Source organism: Phyllostomus discolor, chromosome X (genome assembly GCF_004126475.2).
Source record: "Phyllostomus discolor isolate MPI-MPIP mPhyDis1 chromosome X, mPhyDis1.pri.v3, whole genome shotgun sequence".
NCBI classification, from domain to species: Eukaryota; Metazoa; Chordata; class Mammalia; order Chiroptera; family Phyllostomidae; genus Phyllostomus; species Phyllostomus discolor.
The window spans coordinates 2,381,991-2,407,254 of NC_050198.1; the positions used below are offsets into that span (position 1 = coordinate 2,381,991).

The following is a 25,264-nucleotide window of genomic DNA, read 5'->3' on the forward strand; positions in this document are numbered from 1 at the left end:
TGTAACTTCTTATGACCTAGCTTTTGGTTCTGTCACACTGTCAAAACGACCCTCTTGATTGTCACCAGTCACCTCGTCTTTGCCAAATGAAGGGACTTTTGGTCAGTCCTTGTGACCTTTGGTTGCTGGGATGCTGGACAGTGGTAAAGAGTATACAGCTCTGGGGCCAGGGTAACCTGCTTCTTTTCACTTCTTTGTGCTTTAGTTTGCTCCCTGAAAAACATGGGAATTATCCTAGTCCCTCCATCGTAGGGTTCCTGGGGGAGGTAAATAAGTTAATATAGGAAAACACCTGGGGCAGAGTAAGTTAGTTCTGTTTTAAGGATCAGCTGTGGCCATGCAATGCTTCCGTTCTTCTCCTGCTCTCCTTCCTCCTCTGTCTACCTCTCCTTCCCTTTACTCCAGAAACATTTACCAACCTTCCCCCAGCACACAGCCACTGGGCTGGGAGCATGGAGATCAAATGATAGAATGCCGGCCCTCAGGGAGCACGCAATCCAGAGTGGACCCCAGGGTAGTCACAACAAGTTCTGAAAAAGGGACCCAGACGATGGCTTGGCCCTTTAAGAGTGCCGAACACAGGGCCCAGTTGAGCCAGGGGAGGAAGCTGGTTCAGGCCCAGCATTTCAGAGTTCACGGCGTCCAGACTGAGGCCTGCAGGCATCGCAGAAGGCGGCCCCATTTTGGTGGAGGGGAAAGATGGGGGCAATGTGAGTGGGACATGGAAGGGTAAATTCAAGCGGCTTTTAAAGACTGGAGTGGCCCTGAGCTGGCGTAACTCAGTGGATGGAGTGCGGGCTGCGAACCAAAGCATCGCAGGTTCAGTTCCTAGTTGGGGCATATGCCTGGGTTGCAGGCCAAGTCCCCAGCAACCGCACATTCATGTTTCTCTCTCTCTCTCTCTCTTTCTCCCTCCCTTCCCTCTCTAAAAATAAATAAATAAAATCTTTAAAAGAAAGACTGGAGTGTTGGGTCAGAAAGGGGACTTGGTTGTTGAAGAGCTGCGAAGGGACACAGAGCTCATGAGAAAGTGTCTTATTTGTAATCCCAAGAAAGTTACACTTTATTGTGAAGGCCATGGAAAATCTTCTGAAGAACTTTTGTGAAGGGTTGTGTGGGGTGGGGGAGGGGCAGTGGTGAGGTGTTAAGAGCTACATTCTACAAAAACCAGCTTTCCCCCCTAATCTTTGCCATATGTACTGTTCAGTCCCAATGTGCCCCTTCCTCGGATTACTCTACCTCTGGCTCCTTTGTCGGCTCCATTTCCATCATCGTCATTCAACAGTGAATTTTCACAGAGCCCCTACTATATAGGTCAGGCCCTGGGCAAGGAATCACCTTGCAAAATTCAGCTTCATGTACGTAATGCACTAGGAGGCCAAAACGTTGAAACACCAGTGCCTGGAGACAGAGAAAGGTTTATTTGATTGGGATGGGAGCGTGAGACTCTCCAATTTGTGTCTCTCAAAAAGCAACCGTAGGGAATTTTTGTGGCTGCAGGGTCAGGAGGGGGAGTTCTAGGGAGCTGAGACAGACAGCTGTGTTTCTTTCGTCACAGCCAAGGCTTTTTTGAATGGGACTCCTGGTGGCCCTGGAGTCATCTCCTGCCTGGCAAAGAAACAGCCCATCAGCAACGCAGAATTCTATTGTGGGATCAAGGGGCGCTGGGCGGAAGGACTAATATTCTGCAAAATACCTCATAATTGTGCACCAATGATGTTATTTTTAAAGCACAAAACAGAAACTAGAAGTTTTGTGACTATCATCACTAAGCTATCCTTCTTTTGTGCTTCACTGGCTATATTTTTCTATCATGTCAGGCAGAGTTTACTGTTCAACATGTCTCCTGGAACTCGCTTTACAGAACCCGAGGAACCTACTCCCTTAATCTTTGACTGTAAGCTATGTGACAGCCGCAGCAATGGAAACATTCAGTGAAAGCCTATCCCTATGTCCTTGTCAAGAACTAAATGACTTAATTCTAGTCACCAAAACACTAGGGCATTAACATCACGAGGGGCTTGGCTACAAGAACACTTGAGAAATGTTCCTGCCCTCTGCCTTTGCTCCTCCCAGGAGAGAGCTTCGTTCATCTCTCTTTATTTTAAGGAAGATCATTCACATGTTATTTTACATACATTTGCAAAGAGATGCAAAGAGATGCAAATAGGGAGAGTCTTAACCTTTCTTGGTTTACACACTCATCTATTTTATTTTTAATTTTTATTTTTTAAAGATTTTCTTTTTAGAGAGGGAAGGGTGGGAAAAAGAGAGAGAAAAACATCAATGTGCGGTTGCTGGGGGCTGTGGCCTGCAACCCAGGCATGTGCCCTGGCTGGGAATCAAACCTGCGATGCTTTGGTTCGCAGCCTGCGCTCCATCCACTGCGGTACACCATCCAGGGCTTATTTTTAATTTTTCAATAATTTTTTTATTTGAGAATCATTTTAGAGTTGCAGAAAAGTTGCCACGACAGAACAGAGTTCCTGTACAGCCCACACCCAGTGTCCCCTACTATTAACCCTTTATATTACTGTGATACATTTGTCACAACTGATAAACCAACAAAGCTGCACTATTATTAAACTCCATGCTTTATTCGATTTTCATTAGTTTTCCATTACTGTTCCAAATACCACATTACATTTAGTTGTCACGTCTCCTTAGGTTCTAATATAGCTGTGACAGTGGCTCAGATTGTCCTTGCCTTTGAGGACCTGGCCAGTTTGAGGGGCGCTGGTCAGCTCTCTTGTAGTATGCCTCTCCATTTGAGGTTATTGGTTTTGTTTTTTTTAAATAATTTCATTATCCTGAGACTGAGGTTATGAGTTGTGAGAGCAAGACCCACAGAGGTGGAATGTCATTCTTGACACATCATATCAGGGGTGCTTATTAGCAGCAACATTGCTTTATATTTGTCCATCGGTATCTGCATGAAGCTAAATACGGGTTTATACTGATATCTCCAACTCCAACACAGTGTCACATGGTTTGTTCTAGCCTTCCCCCTTGAATAAGCTTGAGGTTTGACCAAGCCCTTGTGTGCTTGTATAAAGACTTCCTCTTCCCCGCAGGTCTTTACCTACTATAAAAAACATTTCCAGCTGACTGTAGGCGCAATGGAACAATCACACAGGATGGTCTTGCTTTATCAACCAACTCCTTCAACCGTGGACTGTTAATTCACACTGCCATCCGCTGTCCCCTCCACCTGACTCTGAAACCCTCTGTGTGTCATAGCCGGTTTCCACTGTCTTCTCTGCAGCATTTCCCTCCCTCATATGCTGGGGCTCCGAGCAAAGCGGGGCTGCTGTCTCTGGCCCTCTTTGCCTGAAAGTTCTCATATAGGAGAGGGGCATGAGAACGATACAAATGAACTAAGGTCAAACAAAGCGAAGTCAGGGGTTGGAACGCACTGCTTGACAGGCAACTCTCACTGACCAGAGATGCAAGCAGACCAAGAGGAAGGAGCCTGCAGACAAAGGGAATTCCTGCCTTGGCTGGCGTAGCTCAGTGGATTGAGCGTGGGCTGCAAACCAAAGCATCGCAGGTTCGATTCCCAGTCAGGGCACATGCCTGGGTTGCAGGCCATGGCCCCCAGCAACCGCACATTCATGTTTCTCTCTCTCTCTTTTTCTCCCTCCCTTCCCTCTCTAAAAATAAATAAATAAAATCTTTTTAAAAAATGCTGATCAAATACTCCATACTATTTGGCTTTTCACCTAGGGCATTGGTGAAGGGAGAAGCTGAGAGAACACAAGAGCGGAAGTGCAGCAGTGAGAGTTCTGGTACTCTCATCCACTACTTCTACCACCATTGCACTCTTGACCTCTGGCTTCAGTTCCCTCAACCAGGAAATTACGGGGCACTTCCCATTCTACGGTACTCTGCTTTTCTGTCTTTTGGGGGGAGGGGTAGTATCTTGGCTAATTACGTAGGAGACACCAACTTCAGGAAACAGGAATGGGTTGTAACGGATGGAAAGACCCAAGTTTTGACATAATTGCTTGCAACTTGAGACTGACTCAAAAAGGGAATTTGCAGAGGACTGCAGGAAATGTGCCTTCTCCCTGTATCTGTGTGCTTAGACATGCCAATGGAAGGAAATTGTCCCGTCCATCACAAAGAAATGGCCTCCTGTTTGGTTTAGCTGGGCCCCTACGCACAGTTGCACAGGCTGGTTACATCTGAAGGTTAGTTGGCCATATGGCCAAGGGAGGCTGTCATCACTCCCTCCCTTCTCTTACCTAGCTTCGTGCTCTGATTTGGGGCTACTTAGCCCACAGGAAGAGTGCCTGTAATGAACTTGTTCAACCAGAGGGCCACCATTCTTCCAACAGCTACTGAGGTGGTGCGTGCAGGCGGGCACTCGAAGCTTTTGTGTGAAATGAGAAACAATAGGACAAGTGCAGAAGAACCGGTTGCAGCTGGCGATGAGCACAATGGGGTAGGTGGGAGGCAGGGTGAACGCTAAGGCAGAGAGGGTTGGGGAAGGCTGGGTTAAGGTGCCCAGTAGTGACGGAGGAAGGGACAGGTGGGAAGGAGGACCGTGAGACTGGCCATCCCTGCTACCTGCGGCTGAATCCTGCAGCCCATCTCACCTGTGTCTGTGCTGACCAGGGAAGGGCAGTTGGCTGGCCCCTCAAGAGCTCTGTACCACAACTGAAAAACCAAGGTGAGCTCCCATCCGATCCAGCCTTGTGGCAAGGAATCCTCTTATGTATTTCTTCATCCAGTGTTCATCCAAATCCTTTGCTTAAAAAATGTTTCTTTTTGCCCTGGCTGGTGTGGCTCAGTGGATTGAGCGCTGGCCTGCAAACCAAAGGGTCACTGGTTCGATTCCCAGTCAGGGCACAAGCCTGGGTTGTGGGCCAGGTCCCCAGTAGGGGACACTTGAGAGGCAACCACACACTGATGTTTCTTTCCCTCTCTTCCTCTCTCCCTTCTTCCTCTCTGTCTAAAAATTAATAGGTAAAATCTTCAAAAAATGTTTCTTTTACAGGACTCCTTCTACTTTAGCCTTTTCCATATTTAATGTTCTTTTTTTTTTTTTTTTTTTGGATAAACAACTGGTTCCTGGCATCCGGTATTGTCCTAGGTCTTGAGGCATCTCCAGGGCTCCATGGTATTTCCATACGTGGCACTTACTCACAGCCTTGATGGGGAGGACCATCTGCTGCCCCCTCAGTGCTCTGGTGCCATCAACACTACAGCAAAGGGTGGTGGCCAGCGTCCTGAGAGTGCTTCTCCTGGCCTCCCATGGGTGACATCCAGTAGACGAATGAATCTCACAGCAACAATATTGCTAGTAACGATAACCCTAGGCCTACTTGTGGAGTGCTCACTCTGTGCCCGCGACTGTTCTGAGGCTTCCACACGCATGAGCACACGCGATCCTCAAAGCTACCATAGGAGGATCGTCTCCCATTGGAGACGAGGCAACTGGGACTCAGAGAAGCTCATCTGCTGCAGCTGGTGACTGTGTCTCTGTGCCATCCACATGGCCCTGTAGGCCTGCCTGGCAGGGGCACTGAATGACAGATCATCTGCATTGTGAAATAAAGGTCTGTGTCAGTGTGCATGGGAAGGGGAAGAACACAGAGGAGACTCCCAGGAGCTTTGTGCCCTCATGGGGCAGGACTCGCAGAGCAGACGTGGGCTCTGGGCTCAGGCAGAGGGCTGGATGCCCTGGTCACTTTCCTTGGGGGACTAAACGCCTGGTTTGCCGTGACTGTCCTGCCCTGCCCTGCTGTTCATTCCATTTTCATTTTCATCTTTTTTTTTAAAGATTTTATTTATTTATTTTTAGAGAGGGAAGGGAGGGAGAAAGAGAGAGAGAGAGAGAAACATCCATGTGTGGTTGCTGGGGGTCGTGGCCTGCAACCCAGGCATGTGCCCTGGCTGGGAATCGAACCTGCGATGCTTTGGTTCACAGCCCACACTCAATCCACTGAGCTACACCAGCCAGGGCTCATTTTCATCTTTTATGGTTCCTGGTTGTGTGGGAAAACCTGGGAAGGCTCATTTGATTTGACTCTCGAGTTAATTTTGATGAGCATGCCAGGCATAGGCAGTAGACTGTTTGTAAGTATAACCCTACTGTGTGCCACGTTTTATGAAATCCCAATTAAGTGGCCTATACTTGGATGGCACATTGTGTCCCGGAAGCTAGGGCATGCGTATCCGGCTTCTCTAGAAAGGCTGACAAATGCTCCAAGCTGAACGGGTTTTCCTCAGCACAGACTGCCAATCATTTGTACTTACTTTCTGATTTTTATTGTATTTTCCCATTACCATTTAGTCCCTTTATACTTCTCTCCCCCCCCACCCCCATCCACAATCCCCACACTGTTGTCCGTGTCCATGAGTCCTTTTTCCTCAATCCCTCCACCCCCTCACTCCCCTCAACTGGCCAGCCTGTTCTGTATCTATGAGTCTGTCTCTATTTTCCTCATTAGTTCAGTTTGTTCATTAGATTCCACATATGAATCAGATCATATGGTATTTGCCTTTCTCTGATGGGCTTATTGCGCTGAGCATAATGCTTTCCAGGTCCATCCATACTGTCACATAGCCTGTGGCTTCATCAGCTCACCAATAAGCTCGAAGACCTCATCTGGCTGCCACCACCCAGGCTCCTGGTTTCCCTTGAAACATTTTCTCACCATTGAAGTGAGTGTTGCTTACCATCAGATCGATAGAAAATGTTCCTGTGTGAAAGTTCTTCACCCCTGGGCCAGGCTTGGCTCACAAGCTGTAGTTTGCTGACCTCTGTTCTAGGTTCAGCCTCTGAGACGGAGCTTACAATCCAATGCACTTAGCAGGGCCAAATCAGGAAATTAAATTTTCCGGCCTCATGAATGAATTCTCATGCTCATCCATGCACTCACTCATTCATTCAATGAACAGTTATGGAGCTCATATTATGCTATGTGCCTCGTGCTGGCTGAGTGCAGGGACACCCACAAGAAAGATGGCCTCTCTGTGGCCACAGCCTGGTGGGGAACCACACCCACCTCGCTCGTGCTGTCCTGGAAATGTGTGCAACGAAGATGAAGCAATGGCAAATGTTATTTACATCTGTAAATCATATAACGAAGGATGGCATATAACGGATTTATGGCAAACTTTTTAAAAACACCTTAGAGTTTTCTAAGTAAAAGGAAAAATTTTTTCCATCTCTCTTCCTCATTTCCCCCGAGTCATGCCCTCCAGAACTAAACGGTGTTAACAGTTTGGCAAGAACCCTCCCCACTACCCCTCCCCCACCCCCACACAGAGACACAGAAACTCACAAAAATACACTGGATGTGTCTGGCTCGGGCTATATTTAAATCATTTTATAAATGACTCCCCTCTCCCCCCAATTTTCAGTTTTGAAATTTTAAAGCACAGTCCATAAATGATTTGGCAACAGTTAAGAAATCACAAGTTCCCTTCCTCGCACATAAACTTCTGCAAACCACATGCTGGGTTTCACTGAGGCTAAAGCCAACACTTTCAGGAAGTCCGTCAGTTTCTCTTCTCCGCGTGTACCTGCCGCACAGAGGGTACCCCTCTGCAGTGCCGCGTGCTGGCCATGGAGTGAGAACTCACCAGGGCTGACAACGGGAAAACGGTAAGCTCCTTCGACTCCTTCAACAAAGCTTTCCAACAGGATATGTGATTGCTGACCCTGAAGTATGGTTTGGTGGCCAAAGAGTATGAACAGAGAAAGTGATGAATGAGCAAATAGGCATTAAAGGGTTTAGGATGGAGCCCTGACCGGTGTGGCTCAGTGGGTTGGGTGTCTTCCCACAAAGCAAAAGGTTATGGGTTCTATTCCTGTTCAGGAAGCATGCCTGGGTTGCAGCTTTGGTCCCAGTCAGGGCATGGACAGGAGCCAACTGATCAGTGTTTCTCTCTCACGTCAATGTTTCTGTCTCCCTCTCTTTCTCCCTCCCCTGCACTCTCTCTAACATAAATAATTTCTGAAAAAGGTTTAGCGTTGAAACACCTCTAAATATAGGCCAAGTGGCCTGCTATACAGAAAATTCTAAAAATCATATGCACTGGTCTTATAGTATGGACAGAAGGGGAAGCCAATTCCAAAGCTCTGGGAAGACCTGGAGCTTATTCATTAGCCTTTGGGTTTGATTTCTGCAAATACAATGAAAGCTCTGGGTATGCCTTGGCTGAACGGCTGAGGCTGCGGATCACGGAGAGGGCAGTTGAAGCTCATTCTCTCTTACAATCACTGCTGCTCCCCCTTTCACGTAATAACCTCCAAACAGTGTGGGTTTATGAGACAGGAGGCTACCTCATGGGAACGCCAGACTTAGGGAGTGTTGGGTTGTGTCTCAAGGGGGAGGATGTCATTATTGGATGTTAGTTGTAAGTGTGTCTTAGTGCTACCTCCAGAACCTATTGAAGGGACGTGCTGGCCGGCTGACTCAGTTGGCTAGAGCATCGTTTTGTATACCAAACAGTTGCAGGTTCCATCCCCAGTCAGGGCACATACCTAGGTGGCAGGTTTGATCCCCGGTGAGGGCGTGTATGAGAGCCAACCAATCAATGTTTCTCTCTCACATCAATGCTTCTCACGCTCTTTCTCTCTCTCTCCTTTCTTCTTGCTTTAGCATCAGTAACCATATCCTTAGGTGAAGATTAAAAATAAAACATAAAACATTCTATTGAGGGGAACATCAGCCCAATGGAATATATTTGAGTTCAACTGAGTTTTTACATGGAGTTGGGGGATTTTGTTATTTTTAAACTATTATCGCCAATTTATGACTATTGGGCTACAAGGACATAGTATATTTAAATGCATAACCCATGGTTCTGGATCAGCATGCGCAAAGAGGCTCTGTTGACTTTTCGGATGGTTAGAGCTGCTAGCTGGTGTGCATGTCTGAAATCAGTGCATTTCCAGTTGTTTTATGGGATTACAGAGTGCTCTATCATGAACCGATCAGTGCAGAAAGGCAAGGTGGGTAATCCACCCCAGCATTTGAATCCTGAAAGTGCCAGGTATAGCTATGGTATCTCTGCTGAGAATCAAAACCAGATCATTGCTGCCCTGGCTGGTGTGGCTCAGTGGGTTGAACACCAGCCTGCAAAACCAAAGGGTTGCTGGTTCGATTCCTGGTAGGGGCACATGCCTGGGTTGTGGGCTGGTTCCCAGTTGGGGTGCAGGCAAGAGGCAGCAATCAATGTTTCTCTCCCTTTCCTTCTCCCTCTGTTTCCCTCTCTCTAACAAATAAATAAAATCTTAAAAATATATATTTTTAAGATTTTATTTATTTATTTTTAGAGAGGGAAGAGAGAGAGAGAGAGAAACATCTATGTGCGGCTGCTGGGGGCTGTGGCCTACAACCCAGGCATGTGCCCTGGCTGGGAATCGAACCTGCAATGCTTTGGTTTGCAGCCCGAGCCCAATCCACTGAGCCACGCCAGCCAGGGCAGATCAGTGTTAACTACCCTCTTGATTCTTGCCCTACCGATTGGTTCACTACTCGGGTAGACGTTGACTCAGTTTCAGCTCTGCCACCTACCGTCTCACCAAATGCTCCCCACCATATTTCTCAAAATTCAAATAACATAACTTTTCATAGAAAAGCAAGTTCCGTCTGCTCATTGATTTGTGCATTTAATGTGGTAGTGGTTTCTTTCACCTCCCAAGCTGTTCATGAGTCCATGGAATTTGGCTAAAACATGGTATCTATTGTTGGATAAAATCAAATATTATTGTCAGTTTCAGCTAAGGTGACAGATCCTATCTGTACAACCATTTCTTCATTCATCTATTTTCATAATATGTCAGTGGTCAACAGAGTCAACTACAAATGAATCAGCACCCATGAAAAATGAGAAATAAATCCAGTTTGGCAAAAATTCAGTTCCAGTTGAATTTCTCATCATGTGCAAACAGCTCAGTAATTCAGTTGAGGGGGAATGAATTACACCTTCTGACCAATAGGTTCTCGCGACACTGCAGTGTCAGGGGACGTGAGCGGGACCCATCCTGAGAATGGGGGGGAGATGAGCTAAGGCAAAGCACATCTTGGTAAAGGAAACCTTGGAAAAGAGAGAAGGAAGGAAGCAGTGTTGCAAAATGGCCGTTTGTAAGCTAGGAAATGGGTGTGAAAAGATATAAAGCCCTTTAGTCCAGGAAGGCAGCTTTAGGCACATGGCACCCCACCTTCGCCTTAGACTGTGTGGGAAAACCTGCAGGATTTATTTCAGCCTCGCCTGGCAGGATCAGTCTTTTTGAACCCAGACTCTTCCCTGCCTGCAGCCTTCACCCCCCGCCCACTGGGGCTGGGTCCTGCAGGGGGCCCCTTGGCTCACTCTTACTCTCAGGGTTCCACAGGTAAGGCAGACTGCTCTTCAGACTGCACTGGTGTTCTTTCTTTCTTCTCTTAGATTTTATTTATTTATTTTTAGAGAGAGGGGAGGGGAAGGAGAGAGGGAGAAAAACATGGGAACGTCGGTTGCCTCTTGTACGCGTCCCAACCGGGGACTGAACTCACAACCCAGGCACATGCCCTGACTGGGAATTGAACCGGTGACCTTTTGCTTTGGGGTACAATGCCCAACCCACTGAGCCGCCTCAGTCAGAGCACTTGCACTGGTGCTTTAAAATTGTGTTTTTGGTGCGCATTGGGGTGTACGTTGAGAAGGGAGGTTTGGGCGAGGACTGAGACAGGTCATATTCGTTGTACTGTTCAGCTCCTGCCGAACCTAAAGTGGAGGACTGGCTTTCTGTGTGCCATTGATCCTGCTGAAGAACTGACTGTGCGTGGAAAAGAGGAAAACACTTGTGAAATCACTTCCTCAATAGCTAGGGAGAGCTGTCTTTGGCAGGGAGGGGGAAGCTGGGCAGATTTCTGTGTGTGATTCATACGCTTTCTCAAAAGAAATGGGTCATCAGTTTCTCTGTGTGTTCTGAGGCAACGTGCAGGGAAACATCCAGACCACCCAGACGGCGGTCTTCCTCATCAGGGTGTTCTGCACGCTAAGCTCACCAGCCTGTCCTGGCCAAGGGCTTCGATTTGGCAGCTTGGACTTGTCTTGACAAGCAGTTTCCATGGAACAACTCCTACTGACCTGCTCTCTCTCTCTCTCTCTCTCTGCTCTCACTCTCTGTTTCCTGCAGCTGCCATAACAGAGCGCCAGAAACTTGGTGACTCAGAACAGCAGACATCTGCCCTGGCTGGTGTGGCTCCGTGGATGCAGCACGGGCCTGCGAACCAAAGGGTCACCAGTCAGGGCACATGCCTGGGTTGCAGGCCAGGTCCCCAGTAGGGGACACATAAGAGGCAACTACACATTGATGTTTCTTTCCCTCTCTTTCTCCCTCCCTTCCCTTCTCTCTAAAAATAAATTAATAAAATCTTAAAAAGAAATCAGCAAAATAATGAATATATTCCAGTCTATATTATATTCATTTTTATATTGAATACCAATGGAATTATAAAATATAATTTTTACTGTTTTTTCAAAATCCTCACCCAAGGACATGTTTATTGATTTGTGTGTGTGTGTGTGTGTGTGTGTGTGTGTGAGAGAGAGAGAGAGAGAGAGAAACATTGATTGGATGCCTCCTGTAAGCATCCCGACCAGAAATCAAACCCGCAATCTAGGTGGTATCCTGACCAGGGATTGAACCCACAACCCTTTGTGTACGGGACGATGCTCCAACCAACTGAGCCACTTGGCTAGGGCAATTTTTACCTTTTTTTTTTTTTTTTTAGAGAGGGAAGTGAGGGGGAGAGAGAAAGAAACATCAATGTGCGGTTGCTGGGGGCCGTGGCCTGCAACCCAGGCATGTGGCCTGACTGGGAATCGAACCTGTGACACTTTGGTTCTCAGCCCACGCTCAATCCACTGAGCTACGCCAGCCAGGTCCCTTTTTTTTTTTTTTTTTTTTTAATGGAGGAAGAGACCCATGGAGGCCAAAGGGACTTGGGCCCATGAATATCACAACTTGGCCTCATTGACAACCACATTCTATTTCCCAATTCAACACATGCCAAGGAAGATTCAGGCGTGGCCTCATATGTCCCCAGTGAAGTGGATTTAAGTAGTGATCCACAATCACTTATCTGGGACCCACAGGCCAGAATTGTGTCCAAGTTCAGAATTCCTATTTTAACAAGATGATATATTCCCCATAGACCATGTTACAAAACACTTCCAATGTCCTAGGTCACGCTCCTGGCTGTTTCTGCTCTGAAACCGGGATGTTCACACTAAGTGGGCAACTAGAGACGAGAGTAGCCTTGGGTCCGTTCAGATCGCCAAAGATGTTGTGAAAAATGAAACACAATCTGGGGCTCGGATCTTTGGGGATTTCATGCAGAGAGGGGGTCATGAACCTGTGCAAGGCAGAGCCTGCATGAATAATGAATAAAGGAAACCGTAAAGCCCTATCCTGGCTGCCAGAGGCCCCGATGCTGCTAACTGCTGCGTCTCTGATTTTTGGTGTTTTCTCGAGGTAACTTCCCTGTCATCCTGGGTGACTTTCCAGGTGACGGGTGCTGGCCGTTATTGAGAGGGGCACCAAAGAGCTGATCAGAAGCTCCAATGGCAAGGACAGGCTGAGTGGCTATGGTCGGCTCTTGGCTAGGGTTTGCTGGTGTCCCCCAAGATCTCTTCTGTGATGCCGGACCAGGAGTAGGGTTGGGCAAGTGAGCCACCCGCTGCGGGTGCAAAATTTAAGAGAGGGTGGATGCCAAACATCTCAGGATTCGAGATCAAGAATATGTTAATGTTATATTTTAAAAAAATCAAACTGCCAAAATCGGATCGATGGCTGGTTGCCTGTTTTAGTAAATTGACTTTTTTTTTTTTTGAGTCAGAGCGGAGTAAGGCCAGTGGAGCAAAGCCTGACAAATCCAGGGTCAGAGTCTGTCTTTGTTTCAAATGTGGATCTTTTGTCCATCGGGGATTTAAATCTTTTTAAACAGTATTTATCTCGATGACTAAGTTTTTGGGTGTGTCCTCAAATTTTGTACTGTGGCCCTGGCTGGCGTAGCTCAGTGGATTGAGCGTGGGCTGCAAACCAAAGTGTCGCAGGTTCGATTCCCAGCCAGGGCACATGCCTGGGTTGCAGGCCACGACCCCCAGCAACCGCACATTGATGTTTCTCTCTCTCTCTCTCTCTCTGTCTCTCTCTCTCTCTATCTCCCTGCCTTCCCTCTCTAAAATAAATAAATAAAATCTTTTTAAAAAAGAATGTGGAAAAGGGAATATTATATTAGAAAAAAAATTTTGTGCTTGTAGCACTGCTACTGTGCCTGTCTGTTTTCTCAGCGAGATCCTCCAGTGTCTCGGCCGGGGTGCTGGAGTGGGCTGTTCATAAGCCCGCATCTGCCAGAGGTCCCAGAGCCAGGGCCAGGCGGAGATTAGAGTTCTGAGCACCAGATACAGGCTGTTCTTTAACCCTCGTGTTTTCTCTTTGGCAGTTGCCTGGGCCTTCACTTGCACCTGGAGGCCTGAACCCGAGGCTCTGGATTCAACCATTTGACCTTCAAGATAGTAAGTCTCAGGGAGGGCACTGAGAGGAGTCTGACTTCTCCCAGAGACTCTCACTCAGTCCGTCCAGTGTGCGGTCCCACCGGGCACGCCACCTGCCAGGACTGCTGCCTCCACTTCCGGAGTATTTCAGGCTTCCCTGATGGGAATGAACTTGGCTCTGGTTGACCCTAAGGCATCTCTGCTGTGTCACCTAATGTTCAGCCACCTACACGCGCATCTTCGTCAACTTTCTCTGCATTCTTTGTCTGCTGAGGTCTCCTCTTAGGCCTTCTCTGCTCTTGTTAGGATCCTAGTTCTTTCCTGTCACTTTATCGGGCAACTTCAACTGTCAGGCTCAAACAATAGAAGCATATTCTCTCTCTCTCTCTCTCTCTCTCTCTCTCTCTCTCTCCCTCTCCCCCTCTCTCTCCCTCTCTCTCCCTCTCTCTCCCTCTCTCTCCCTCCTCCCCTTGTCAGGTTCTGTTTTATTTGCTTAGTTCCACTTTCTATCTTATTTGCATAATTACCCTTTCCCCTCTATTTTTGTTTGTAGAGTTGCCAGTTCCCTCCCTCCCTCCCTCTCTCTCTCTCTCTCTCTCTCTCTCTCTCCTTTGCATCACGGTTATTTCTCTCATTTATTTGCAGAGTTGCTATTTCTCTTGTGCCAGGCTGGATGCTTACATCTTAATGAGAGTAAATTCTCCCTGGATCCCTTCTCGCTATGAGATCTGGTTTCCTCTGAAGTCATTTTGCAGCCATCACTTTTGGTAGCCCAGGGGCGTGGGTGTGGCCAACAGGAAGAACTTGGCTGAGGAGATGCAGTTCTTGCTGGGGCCTTGAGCTTTGTGCTCTCTCTCTCCGTCTGTCCTCAGATCCAGCCGGATGATATGAGTTAGGGCTCACTCTCTGAGTGAGGAGCCTTTGCCATCCGTTCCACTGTTGCGAGACCCTGATGTGGATGAAGAGGCTTGAACAGTAAGGGTTTTCTCCTCAACGTCTTTGATAGCTGCCTGTTTGCCACTTCCTATTCCTCCCACCCATGTATTTCTTTTCAAAGTGAGATGATTTGGAACTTGTCCACTCAAGTTCTTACCTCAGGACGCTTTCCAGAGGGTAGAGTTGGGAATTTCAAACTCTTCATTCAGAACTCCCCTCCAGAATATTCTGCTCACTTCCATGGCACGAGATTTACTTTAATTTTTTTATTTACTGATGAGAGAGAAAGAGAGAAAGAAACATCGATTGGTTGTTCCCCTTATTTCTGCATTCATTGGTTGATTCTTGTATGCGCCCTGACTAGGGATGGAACGCACAACCTTGGTGTATGTGAATGAAGCTCTAACCAACTGAGTTGCCCGGCCAGGACCATAATATTTACTACAAATTGCCACATACTTCCCAGGAGGCCACGGTCATCCTGAAATACAGCAAATTTCAAAAGGCTACCCTCCTGGTCTCTAGCGCCCCCTAGAGGCTGTTCTCAATTGCTCAGCACTGTATTGGAGACGGTTCCATGTGAAATTAGATACTGAGACCTTAACTTGAGGCTAGTGAGGCCACACAGGATCACCCTGTCCTCTGGACTTGACGGAGTGACAACCTAAACATGTTTCATCTAACGACAGTGCTCTGTTTACCATTCAAAGGGTCTGCAGCCTGGCCTCACGCTGCCATCTATTCCCCCATGGGCCTTTTTATAAATTAATTTTTAATGTGTGATTAATCTGTAGTTAGAAATTAAAATAGGCACCTAACAAGCACTACCTTGGCCAGGCGATCAAGGTGTGCCCATCAACAGTGGAAGTCACATTGCTAGTATGTGCCCTTAGTGTGCTGTGACTACAATGACAATTTACCTGGGTGGACTTCCTCCCTGAAACCCATCACCCCAGACTAATCAGGATGAAAGCATCAGACCAATTCCAGTTGAGGGACAGTCTACATAATCATCCCCCTTGTCATCTTTATTTTTCTCCATAGTGCTTTCCACCCTCTAACACACCATCTAGCAATGTGAGCTCCAGAGGGGCAGGTATTCTAATCTGTTCTGTTCATGGCTGGATTCCCTTCTTGAAAACAGTTCCCGATCACATCAAATTTAAAGATTTTATTTACTTTTAGAGAGGGAAGGGAGGGAGAAAGAGAGAGAGAGAGAAACATCAATGTGCGGATGCTGGGGTCCATGGCCTGCAACTCAGGCATGTGCCCTGACTGGGAATCGAACCTGCAATGCTTTGGTTCACAGCCCACGCTCAATCCACTGAGCTACGCCAGCCAGGGCCCAATCACGTCAAATTTAATGATTAATATTCACTTCCCCCTCTCCCCAGCCCCAAACTATCTTTTGTTCTCAGTGAATGGCACTCTTATCCATCCAGCTGCACAGACCAGGAACCTGGAAGTCACCATTTATTTCTTTTTAGAGAGAGAGGAAGGGAGGGAAAAAGAGAGGGGGAGAAACATCAATGTGTGGTTGCCTCTCACTGTGGCCCCCACTGGGGACCTGGCCCACAACCCAGACATGTGCTGCCTAGGAATCGAACTGGTGACCCTTTGGTTCGCAGCCCATGCTCAATCTACTGAGCTACACAGCTAGGGCTTGATTTAATTTTAGAAAGAGGGGAAGGGAGAAAGAGAGGGACAGAAAGATCAATTAGTTGCCTCTCGCATGCACCCCAACCGGGGACCAAACCTGCAACCCAGGCATGTACCCTGGCCGGGAATTGAACATGTAACTTTTTATTATATATTTTTTTTATTTATTTATTTTTAGAGAGGGAAGGGAGGGAGATAGAGAGAGAGAGAAACATCAATGTGCGGTTGCTGGGGGTTATGGCCTGCAACCCAGGAATGTACCCTGGCTGGGAATCGAACCTGGGACACTTTGGTTCCCAGCCCGCGCTCAATCCACTGAGCTACGCCAGCCAGGGCTTGAACATGTAACTTTTTGCTTTATGGGATGACACCCAAACAACTGAGCCACACTGGTCAGGTTCCACAAAAAATTTTTAAGTGCTATCTACATATAAGGCATTGCGCTGGCAGGAAGATTTGAAAATGATATTGTATAGCATGGGGAGCAAAAGGAACCCTCATACATTATTGGTGGGAATGCAGACTGGTGCAGTGACTGTGGAAAGCAGTATGGACTGTCCTCAAAAAATTAAAACTGGAACTGCCTTATGACACAGTGATTCCACTGCTGGGAATATATCCAAAGAAACCCAAAACACTAATTTGAAAGAATATGTGCACCCCTATGTTCATCAAAGCATTATTTATAATAGCCAAGATCTGTGAATTAAAAAGCTGTGGTACATTTACACAATGGAATAGTACTTGGCTGTAAAAACGAGAAGGAAATCTTATCTTTTGTAAACAGCATGGATATACCTGGAGAGTATTATGCTAAGTGAAATAAGGCAGTGAGAGAAAGACAAGTACCATATGATCTCATTTGTATCGGAACCCAATGAACAAAATAAATGAACAAACAAAATACAGACAGACTCATAGAAACAGAGAACAGACTGACAGTTGTCAGAGGGGAAAGGGGTTGGGGGCTGGGTGAAACAGGTGAAGGGATTAAACATTGAGGAAAAAAGAAAAAAAAAAAAGCCCTGGTAGACACAGATAACAGTATGGCGATGGCCAGAGGGAAGGGAGGAGGGGTAGGTAGGAGAGGGTAGAGGGGGGATAAATGGTGATGGAGGGAGACTTGACTTGGGGTGGTGAACACAATACAATATGCAGATGATGTGTTATAGAACTGTACACCTGAAACCTATATAATCTTATTAACCAATGTCACTTCAATCAATTTAATTTTTTTTTAAAAAGGATGTTACAATCAGATTGGCTCAAGTCCCAGCCCTACAATGTGTCACCCTTCTGAAAGTTCCTTAAATCTCAGAGTTTGTTTCTTTCCTCACTCACAAGATGCAGATAATAATAGAACCTATCTTGCTGTGTTATTGTGAACATTGGTGTGGGTGAGAAAATGTTTGGCGCAATAACTGGTACTTTGTTATTACTATTATCAACCGAAGGTATCCATTTTCCTGTCATACAAGGAGGTAAGAGAACTTGATAGTACCACCATGATGGTGTAGAAAAATTGTGGGAAAAAATGCCAATAAGCAGATATGGCTGTGTAGATAAGGTAGAGATAACTCTTGCCTGGAGATCATGAATAATACTGTAATAGAAGCTGGATCTCACCTCTCCTTGGGACTAGCCAAAGTTTCATCAAGAGTTCTATTGCCCTGGCCAGGTGGTTCAGTTGGTTGGAGCATTGTCCCATACACCAAACAGGTTGCAGGTTCAATCCCCATTCAGGGCACATACCTAGGTTATGGGTTTGATACTGTGTGGGAGACAGCTGATGTCCTCTCTCTCTCTCTCTCTCTCTCTCTCTCTCTCTCTCTCTCTCTCTCTCTCTCTCCCCCCCTCCCTCCCTCCCTCCCTCCCTCCCTCTCTCCCTCCCTCTCTCCCTCTCTTCCCTCTCCCCCTCTCCTCCTCTCCCCCTCTGTTTCTAAATCAATAAAGATATTCTCTGGTGAGGACTAAAGAGGAAAAATAAAAGTCATATTAATAGGTTGAAACTATAGCTTGTGTGCTACAGATCTATGAAACATATCATGGTCCAGCAGCAGCAGCCAGACATTATGATTGTGGGGGCGTCTCGATTAATGCTTCTGTGAAAGCTTCCAGGGTTTTCTCATCATCATAATCTTACAAAGCTCCATCTTCAACTTCTTTTAGCACCAGGAAGCTGAACACAGTGAAAACTTAAATTCATTTGGAATGTAATTCAGTGTAATGTATTTAATTTTTAAGTGAACTCCCACTCTTAAACTCATACAAAGTACAGTGAAGCACTGTTGATTTCATCATGAACTACCTGGCAGATATTGCTACTCTAATATTGTGCCTACCCGTTTGATTTTCCTTAGGAAGATATGACCCTTCAGGCTTTGCTTCTGACCTGCCTTTTCCTGCTAATCCTTGATTCCTGGGAGTTCCTCACTGAAGCAGATTATTACAGAAGAAGCTATCCTTGTGATGAGAAAACCCAAGGTGTCTCTGTCATTGCAGAGTGCAATAATCGTCAACTGCAAGAAGTTCCCCAAACTGTGGGCCAAGATGTCACCGAGCTAGACCTGTCTGACAATTCCATCACACACATAACAAATGAATCATTTCAAGGGCTGCAAAAGCTTACTCAGCTCAATCTGAACCGCAACGCCATGCTACAGCCCTACTGGGAAAATTATTATAGAAATAAAAAAGGCATGAATATTACAGACGGGGCATTCCTCAGCTTGCGAAACCTAGTGGTGTTACTACTTGAAAACAACCAATTATACAAAATACCGTCCGATTTGCCGGGGTCTTTGAGAAGACTTAGTCTAATAGAAAACAACATCATCTCTGTAACAAAAAACAACACTTCTGGACTGAAGAATTTGGAAAATCTCAATTTGGGCTGGAACTGCTATTATGACAATGTTTGTAATAAAACTTTTGAAATAGAAAAAGGAGCATTCGAAGAGATGACAAATTTGAAGGTGTTAATACTATCTTTTAGTAACCTTTCCCGGGTGCCCCTCCACCTGCCGAGCTCCTTAACAGAACTGTATCTTAGCAACACGAATATCAAAAATATCAGCAAGGAAGACTTCAAGAAACTGGAAAACTTAACAGTACTAGATTTAAGTGGGAACTGTCCAAGGTGTTTCAACGCCCCATTTCCCTGCACACCTTGTGCAGGAGATGCGTCCATGTACATACCTCCTAATGCTTTTGATAGTTTGACCAAACTCAGATACCTCAACCTCTCTAGTACTTCCCTCCGGAAGGTTCCTGCAAGCTGGTTTGACAGGATGCCTTATCTGAAGGAGCTGCACCTTGAATTCAACTACTTGGTCCAAGAAATAGCCTCTGGGGAGTTTTTAACGAAACTGCCCAACTTAGAAATACTTGACTTGTCTTACAACTATGTCAAGACAGCGTATCCACAACGAGTTAATCTTTCCCCAAACTTCTCTAATCTTACATCTCTCCGGGCATTGCACTTAAAAGGTTATGTGTTCCAGGAACTTGTCTATGAAGACTTCCGGCCCCTGATGAACCTCCCAAATTTAACAACTATCGACTTGGGCGTTAACTTCATTAAGCAAATTAATTTTAGCATCTTCCAGCATACTCCCAACGTGAAAGTCATTTACTTGTCAGCAAACAGAATATCGCCCTTGGTGGATGATATTAGGTCAAGTTCTGCAAGTTTCTCCACTGTCCGAAGTCATGTCCTTAAACGACGCTCAGCAGATGGTGAGTTTGACCCACACGCGAATTTTTATCACAGCACCCATCGTTTAATGAAGCGGCAATGTACACATTATGGCACAGCCATAGATTTAAGCTTGAACAATATTTTCTTCATTGGGAAAAAGCAATTTGAAGCTTTTCCTAACATTTCCTGCTTAAATCTGTCTTCAAATGGCAATGGTCAAGCATTAAACGGAAGTGAATTTTCAGCTCTGCCTCATGTCAAATATTTGGATTTTACAAATAATAAACTGGACTTCGATTATGATAGTGCTTTCAATGAATTGCCTGAGTTAGAAGTTCTAGATCTCAGCTACAATGCACACTATTTCCGAATAGCAGGGGTAACGCACCGTCTAGGATTTATTAAAAATTTAACAAAGCTGCAAATTTTAAATATGAGCCACAATGACATTTATACCTTAACAGAGTACAGCCTAAGTAGTGAGTCCCTGAAAGAATTAGTTTTCAGTGGAAACCGCCTTAACGTTTTGTGGAATGGTGAAGATAAGAGGTACACGTACATTTTTAAAAATCTCAAGAATCTGACACAGCTTGATTTATCCTTTAACAACCTTGTACATATCCCAAATAAAGCATTTATTAACTTGCCCAGGAGTCTCACTAAACTATATATAAATGATAATAAGTTAACTTTCTTTAACTGGACATTACTCCGGAACTTTTCTTGTCTCCAGCTACTTGACTTAAGTAGAAACCGTCTACATTTTTTAGATGATAACCTATTGAAATTTGCAAAATCTCTTACGACGCTGCTACTGAGTGGAAACAGGATTTCCTACCTGCCCCCTGGCTTTCTTTCAGAAAACAGCAGTCTGGTACACCTTGATTTAAGTTCCAACCTGCTGAAAATGGTCAACAGGTCTACACTTGAAAGGAGGGACAAGAACACCTCGTTAACCCTTTTGAAGCTAGATGGAAACCCTTTTGACTGTACCTGTGACCTGGGAGATTTTCGAAGGTGGCTGGATAACAATGTGAATGTCACAATTCCTAGACTGACCGATGTCATTTGTGCCAGTCCCGGGGATCAAAGAGGGAAGAGTATTATGACTCTAGAGCTAACCACGTGTGTTTCAGACACCACTGCAGCCATACTGTGTGTCTTCACATCCTTCATCACCATCGCAGTTATATTGGCCGCCCTGGCTCATCACTGGTTTTACTGGGATGTCTGGTTTATCTATCAAGTGTGTTTAGCTAAGATAAAAGGCTACCGGTCTCTTTCCACATCCCAAACGTTCTATGACGCTTATGTTTCTTATGACACCAAAGATACCTTGGTCACCGACTGGGTGATCAATGAGCTGCGCTTCCACCTTGAAGAGAGTGAAGACAAAAACGTGCTCCTCTGTTTAGAGGAGCGGGATTGGGACCCGGGCTTAGCCATCATCGATAACCTCATGCAGAGCATCAACCAGAGCAAGAAAACAATCTTCGTTTTAACGAAAAAGTATGCAAAAAGCTGGAGCTTTAAAACCGCATTCTACTTGGCCTTGCAGAGGCTAATGGATGAAAACATGGATGTGATCGTGTTTATTCTGCTAGAGCCAGTGTTACAGCATTCTCAGTATTTGAGGCTGCGGCAGAGAATCTGCAAGAGTTCCATCCTCCAGTGGCCCGACAACCCCAAGGCAGAAGGCTTGTTTTGGCAAAGCCTGAAAAATGTGGTCTTAACTGAAAATGATTCACGGTATAACAATCTGTATGTTGATTCCATTAAGCAATACTAGCTCATGTTGAGTCACGGCTTCCCAACATAATACGAAGGCAAAGTGATGACCCTTCTGCTTTAGTAATCTATTACTATATAGCACATTACCCCAAAACTTAGTGGCTTTGAATGGCACAATCGGTTATCTCATAGTCTCTGTGGGCCGGGAGCCCAGTATGGCTGAGCTAGGTCCTCTGCTTGGGGTCTCTCAAAGGCTGCAATCCAGGCATTAGCCAGGGCCACAGGCATCTCTTGGGTTAGGATCACAGTCTTTAAGAGACCCCAAGCTCACATTCACGTTGTTATTTTCAAGACTGGGTTCATTCTGGACTGTTGGCTAAAGGCTGCTCTCAGTTATCGTCACAGGGACCTCTCACACCTGGCAGTCTGCTCATCAAAGAAAGAGTTTGCTGGCAAGACAGAAGTCACGAGCTTCTGTAATCTGATCCAGGGAGTGATATCCCATGCCTTTGGCCACATTCTGTTTGTTAGAAGTAAGTCGCAGGTCCTACCAGTTCAGTGGGAATGATCACCTCTATCCAGGGAGAGTAGTCTGTGACCAGGATGGGTGGGGCTATGATGGCCTCAGTCACAGACTGTGACTACCAGGAGGTGGGATCCCTATGAGCCATCTAAGCAGCGGCCTACTCCACCTTCTTTTCCATACCTAAGAACTCTTGAAGCTCACAACTCTTTCTGATGTTAAATTGCTGTTTAGATTTATCATACATCCATGGCTACACGATTTCATTATGCTGTGATTATCTTAGTCTTTTAGAGTTACTTTTACAAATATCGACTGTAATATTTGAGTTCTAAGGTTTAGATGCCATTTAAAGGCTGAAGTGGATCATTTTTAAGTGGTTTATTATTTTTTATTTCTTAACCATTTTTTTTTAGAGCATGCAGTTGAATGAGAAGCATTGGGAATATCTGTTCATCATCATTACCGTGACCCTTGAAAAATGAAAAATGCTTCCTTCTGCGTGATGAGCATGTGATAAACATACAATAGGGAAATAGTTCTAGAATCTAAAAGAAATTGCCATCTATGCCGGGGTTTGTGAGAACACTTAAACAATCTTTGGTAGAAATCAAAGGGGGAACAGTGTTCATGAAATTTGTACCTTCTGATCATTATTAACAGAAAAATTAATTCTCACTTGACCCCCTCCCTACTCAGAAGACATAAAGCTGAAATGCCTGTCTGTTGGCCCCTTTTGGGTTTTTCTCCCAAATGAAACAACTGCAGCACTCCCTACTGTCTCCGCCATCCCCATGGTTCCTGTCCACAGCATCCTCCCTAGCGTAGGTATGAATCTGGAGAGACGCCTTATAAAATTTACCTGAGAATAGCTGGAAATTACCCAGGCTTAAGAAAACTAAAGTCCCTTCAGAATGAAAAGAACAACAAATCTCCAATGCACCATCCTTCCTTAAGTACATAGGCTCTTGAAGTCTGCTCTCTATCAGCTCACTTTGCTCCTCTGCTTTTCTCCTGCAGCTGTTCAAGATTTGTCAAATCCCTGTTTGGCGCTGGTCTCTGTCTGTTGGCCCTTGTTAAAAATAATAATAAAATAACCCCTCCCCCAAACTACAGGTATTAGAATGCCTAGTTACAGCCATGGCAAAGGAACTGGGTGACTCTGGGCAAGTCATTGCACCTATCTGAGCATACTTCCCCATTTGGAGAATGCACTAAATGATTCCCAAGGTATTTTCAAATATTACAACTATTAGTTTCCTAGGGCTGCCATGAGAAAGTACCACAAACTCAGTGGCTGAAAACAACAGAAGTGTATGGTCCTAGTTCTAGAGGCCGGAAGTCGGAAGTCTGAAATCACAGTGTCTGCCGCGCTCCTAGCCCTCGGAAACTTGTAGGAGGATCCTTCCTTGCCTCTCCTGATTTCTGGTGTTCGCTGGCGATCCTTGGTGTGCTTGGGCCTGTAGCCGCGTCACTGCAACATCTGCCTCTGTGTCTCTCCTTCTTATAATGACACCAGTCATATTGGGTTCAGGGTCCATCCAACTCCAGTCTGACTTCATCTTAACCAAGTACATCTGCAACGGCCTTATTTGCAAATGAGATCACACCGGGAGGTTAGAACTTCCACATAAAATTTGGTGGAGCAGGGGCAAGGGTAGCATGCAGTTCAACCCATGACAACAACCATGGCTTTTCTTTAGAAATGACTCAGAATTCCATGAAACTTGAAAATGCCCTTGAGAATGGGAAAGTCACTTATGATTGTTGTACAAATAAAGGCAATTTCCCTCTCAGCTATTAATAAAGCTGTTCTAGTCATGTGGCCAGGTTTCCGCTGTCATTATCCTTGAACTGAAAGCCATAATAATATCCATCATTTCCAGTGAGTACAGAAGAAGATCACACAATTGTGTTCTCTTCCTTTCTGCCCTTGAGTGGTTTCAGGGCACGGGGGAGTTGGTAGAGCCCTGTGTGTCCGCAATCACACTGTTGTTTTGCAGGAACAAGGCAAGGGATCGCTGTGTTTTAAAGCTGAAGGGGACATCGCAGGACTTCCTGTGCCAGCCACCCAAAATGGAAAATGATCTTTATAAATGTCCCTCCAGTGTGCAAAGGGAGGAGACTAGATGTAAAATTCTTAAGATATGAACAAAAACAAAATCCCACTTAGAATAGCAGAACATTGCCATCGGGACACCGTGGATTATCAGAGTCTTATTTTCTGGTGAAAAAACACATTTCTAGGAGTAGGGAGAAAAGACCCCTCTGTTTTCTCTTCCCAGTCTTCTTCCCCTTTGGCATTATACCTGCACTATTGTAGGGATAACTTTGTAGTTATCAGCAATGACGACACCAGAAGCTCAGAGATGACAGTAATGTCTGGGCTGTCAAGAAGCTCCAGAATCCTCAGGTTCGCTGTTGATGTTTCCATCTCCTTCCTAACCACTCAGCAACCACTCTTTTTTTTTAAAGATTTTTTATTTTTACAGAGAGGTGAAGGGATGGTTGCCTCTTGCACGCCCCCCCACTGGGGACCTGGCCTGCAACCCAGGCATTTGCCCTGACTGGGAATCGAACCAGTAACCCTCTGGTTCACAGGCTGGAGGTCAATCTACTGAGCCCCACCAGCCAGGCCAGGGCTCAGCAAGCACTTTTGATTTGACTTCTACATTTCTCTCACGTCCATCCCCCATCTCCATGATCAGAACCTCTTGCCCAAACTACCAGCATCTGTCATTGGCTTCCTGGCATCCATTCCAGTCCCTTCGCAATTCCGTTCTAGCAGCCAGAGTGATTCTTATAAAAGATGTGCCTTCTGAATTCAGTTTAAAATCTTAACTCATGAACTAGGCTCTTGAGGCCCTCGGTAGCCTCCCATTTGCCTGCCTGTTTGCCTCCACTCTAAGCACCCCCAGTAAGAGCCTTTAGTCCATGCTGAGAACTTACCAAACACTCAACCTTGGTGCCTACATGCATGGTTCTGCCCTAGGGCACCTCTTCCTCCAGACTTAGTCAATTGCTGCTCACCCTTCAGGGAGAGGTTAAATGTCATTTAGAGAGGCTTCCCCCTAACTGCTAACTCTTACTTAGATGCTCCCTTGTCATCTCAGTATTCATCACAAGTTTCGTTGGGTAAGCGATAGAGAAATGGACAGAGGGGTATTAACACGTGGGTCTTCCATTAGACTATAGGCTCCAGAAATGAGGGA

The 25,264-nt window shown here is 45.8% G+C and overlaps 1 protein-coding gene across 2 annotated transcripts; it reads left to right on the plus strand.

Annotated features, from left to right (window-relative positions):
• Window positions 1–7,478: 7,478 nt before the first annotated feature.
• Window positions 7,479–23,877, plus strand: TLR8 (toll like receptor 8). Of its 2 annotated transcripts, none has more exons than XM_028523489.2 (2): window positions 7,479–7,618; window positions 18,459–23,877. In XM_028523489.2, exon 2 carries the CDS (start codon window positions 18,465–18,467, stop codon window positions 21,585–21,587), a length of 3,123 nt encoding a protein of 1,040 aa, XP_028379290.1. In that variant the 5' UTR covers window positions 7,479–7,618; window positions 18,459–18,464; the 3' UTR covers window positions 21,588–23,877. The 2 variants fall into 2 exon arrangements, with proteins under 2 accessions (XP_028379290.1, XP_035872353.1); XM_036016460.1 differs by lacking the exon at window positions 7,479–7,618 and adding an exon at window positions 13,473–13,524.
• The last annotated feature ends 1,387 nt before the right edge of the window (window positions 23,878–25,264 follow it).

What these genes read in the sequence shown, in the direction of transcription:
- TLR8 (XM_028523489.2), top strand. Translation starts at nt 18,465, where the DNA reads ATGACCCTTCAGGCTTTGCTTCTGACCTGCCTTTTCCTGCTAATCCTT.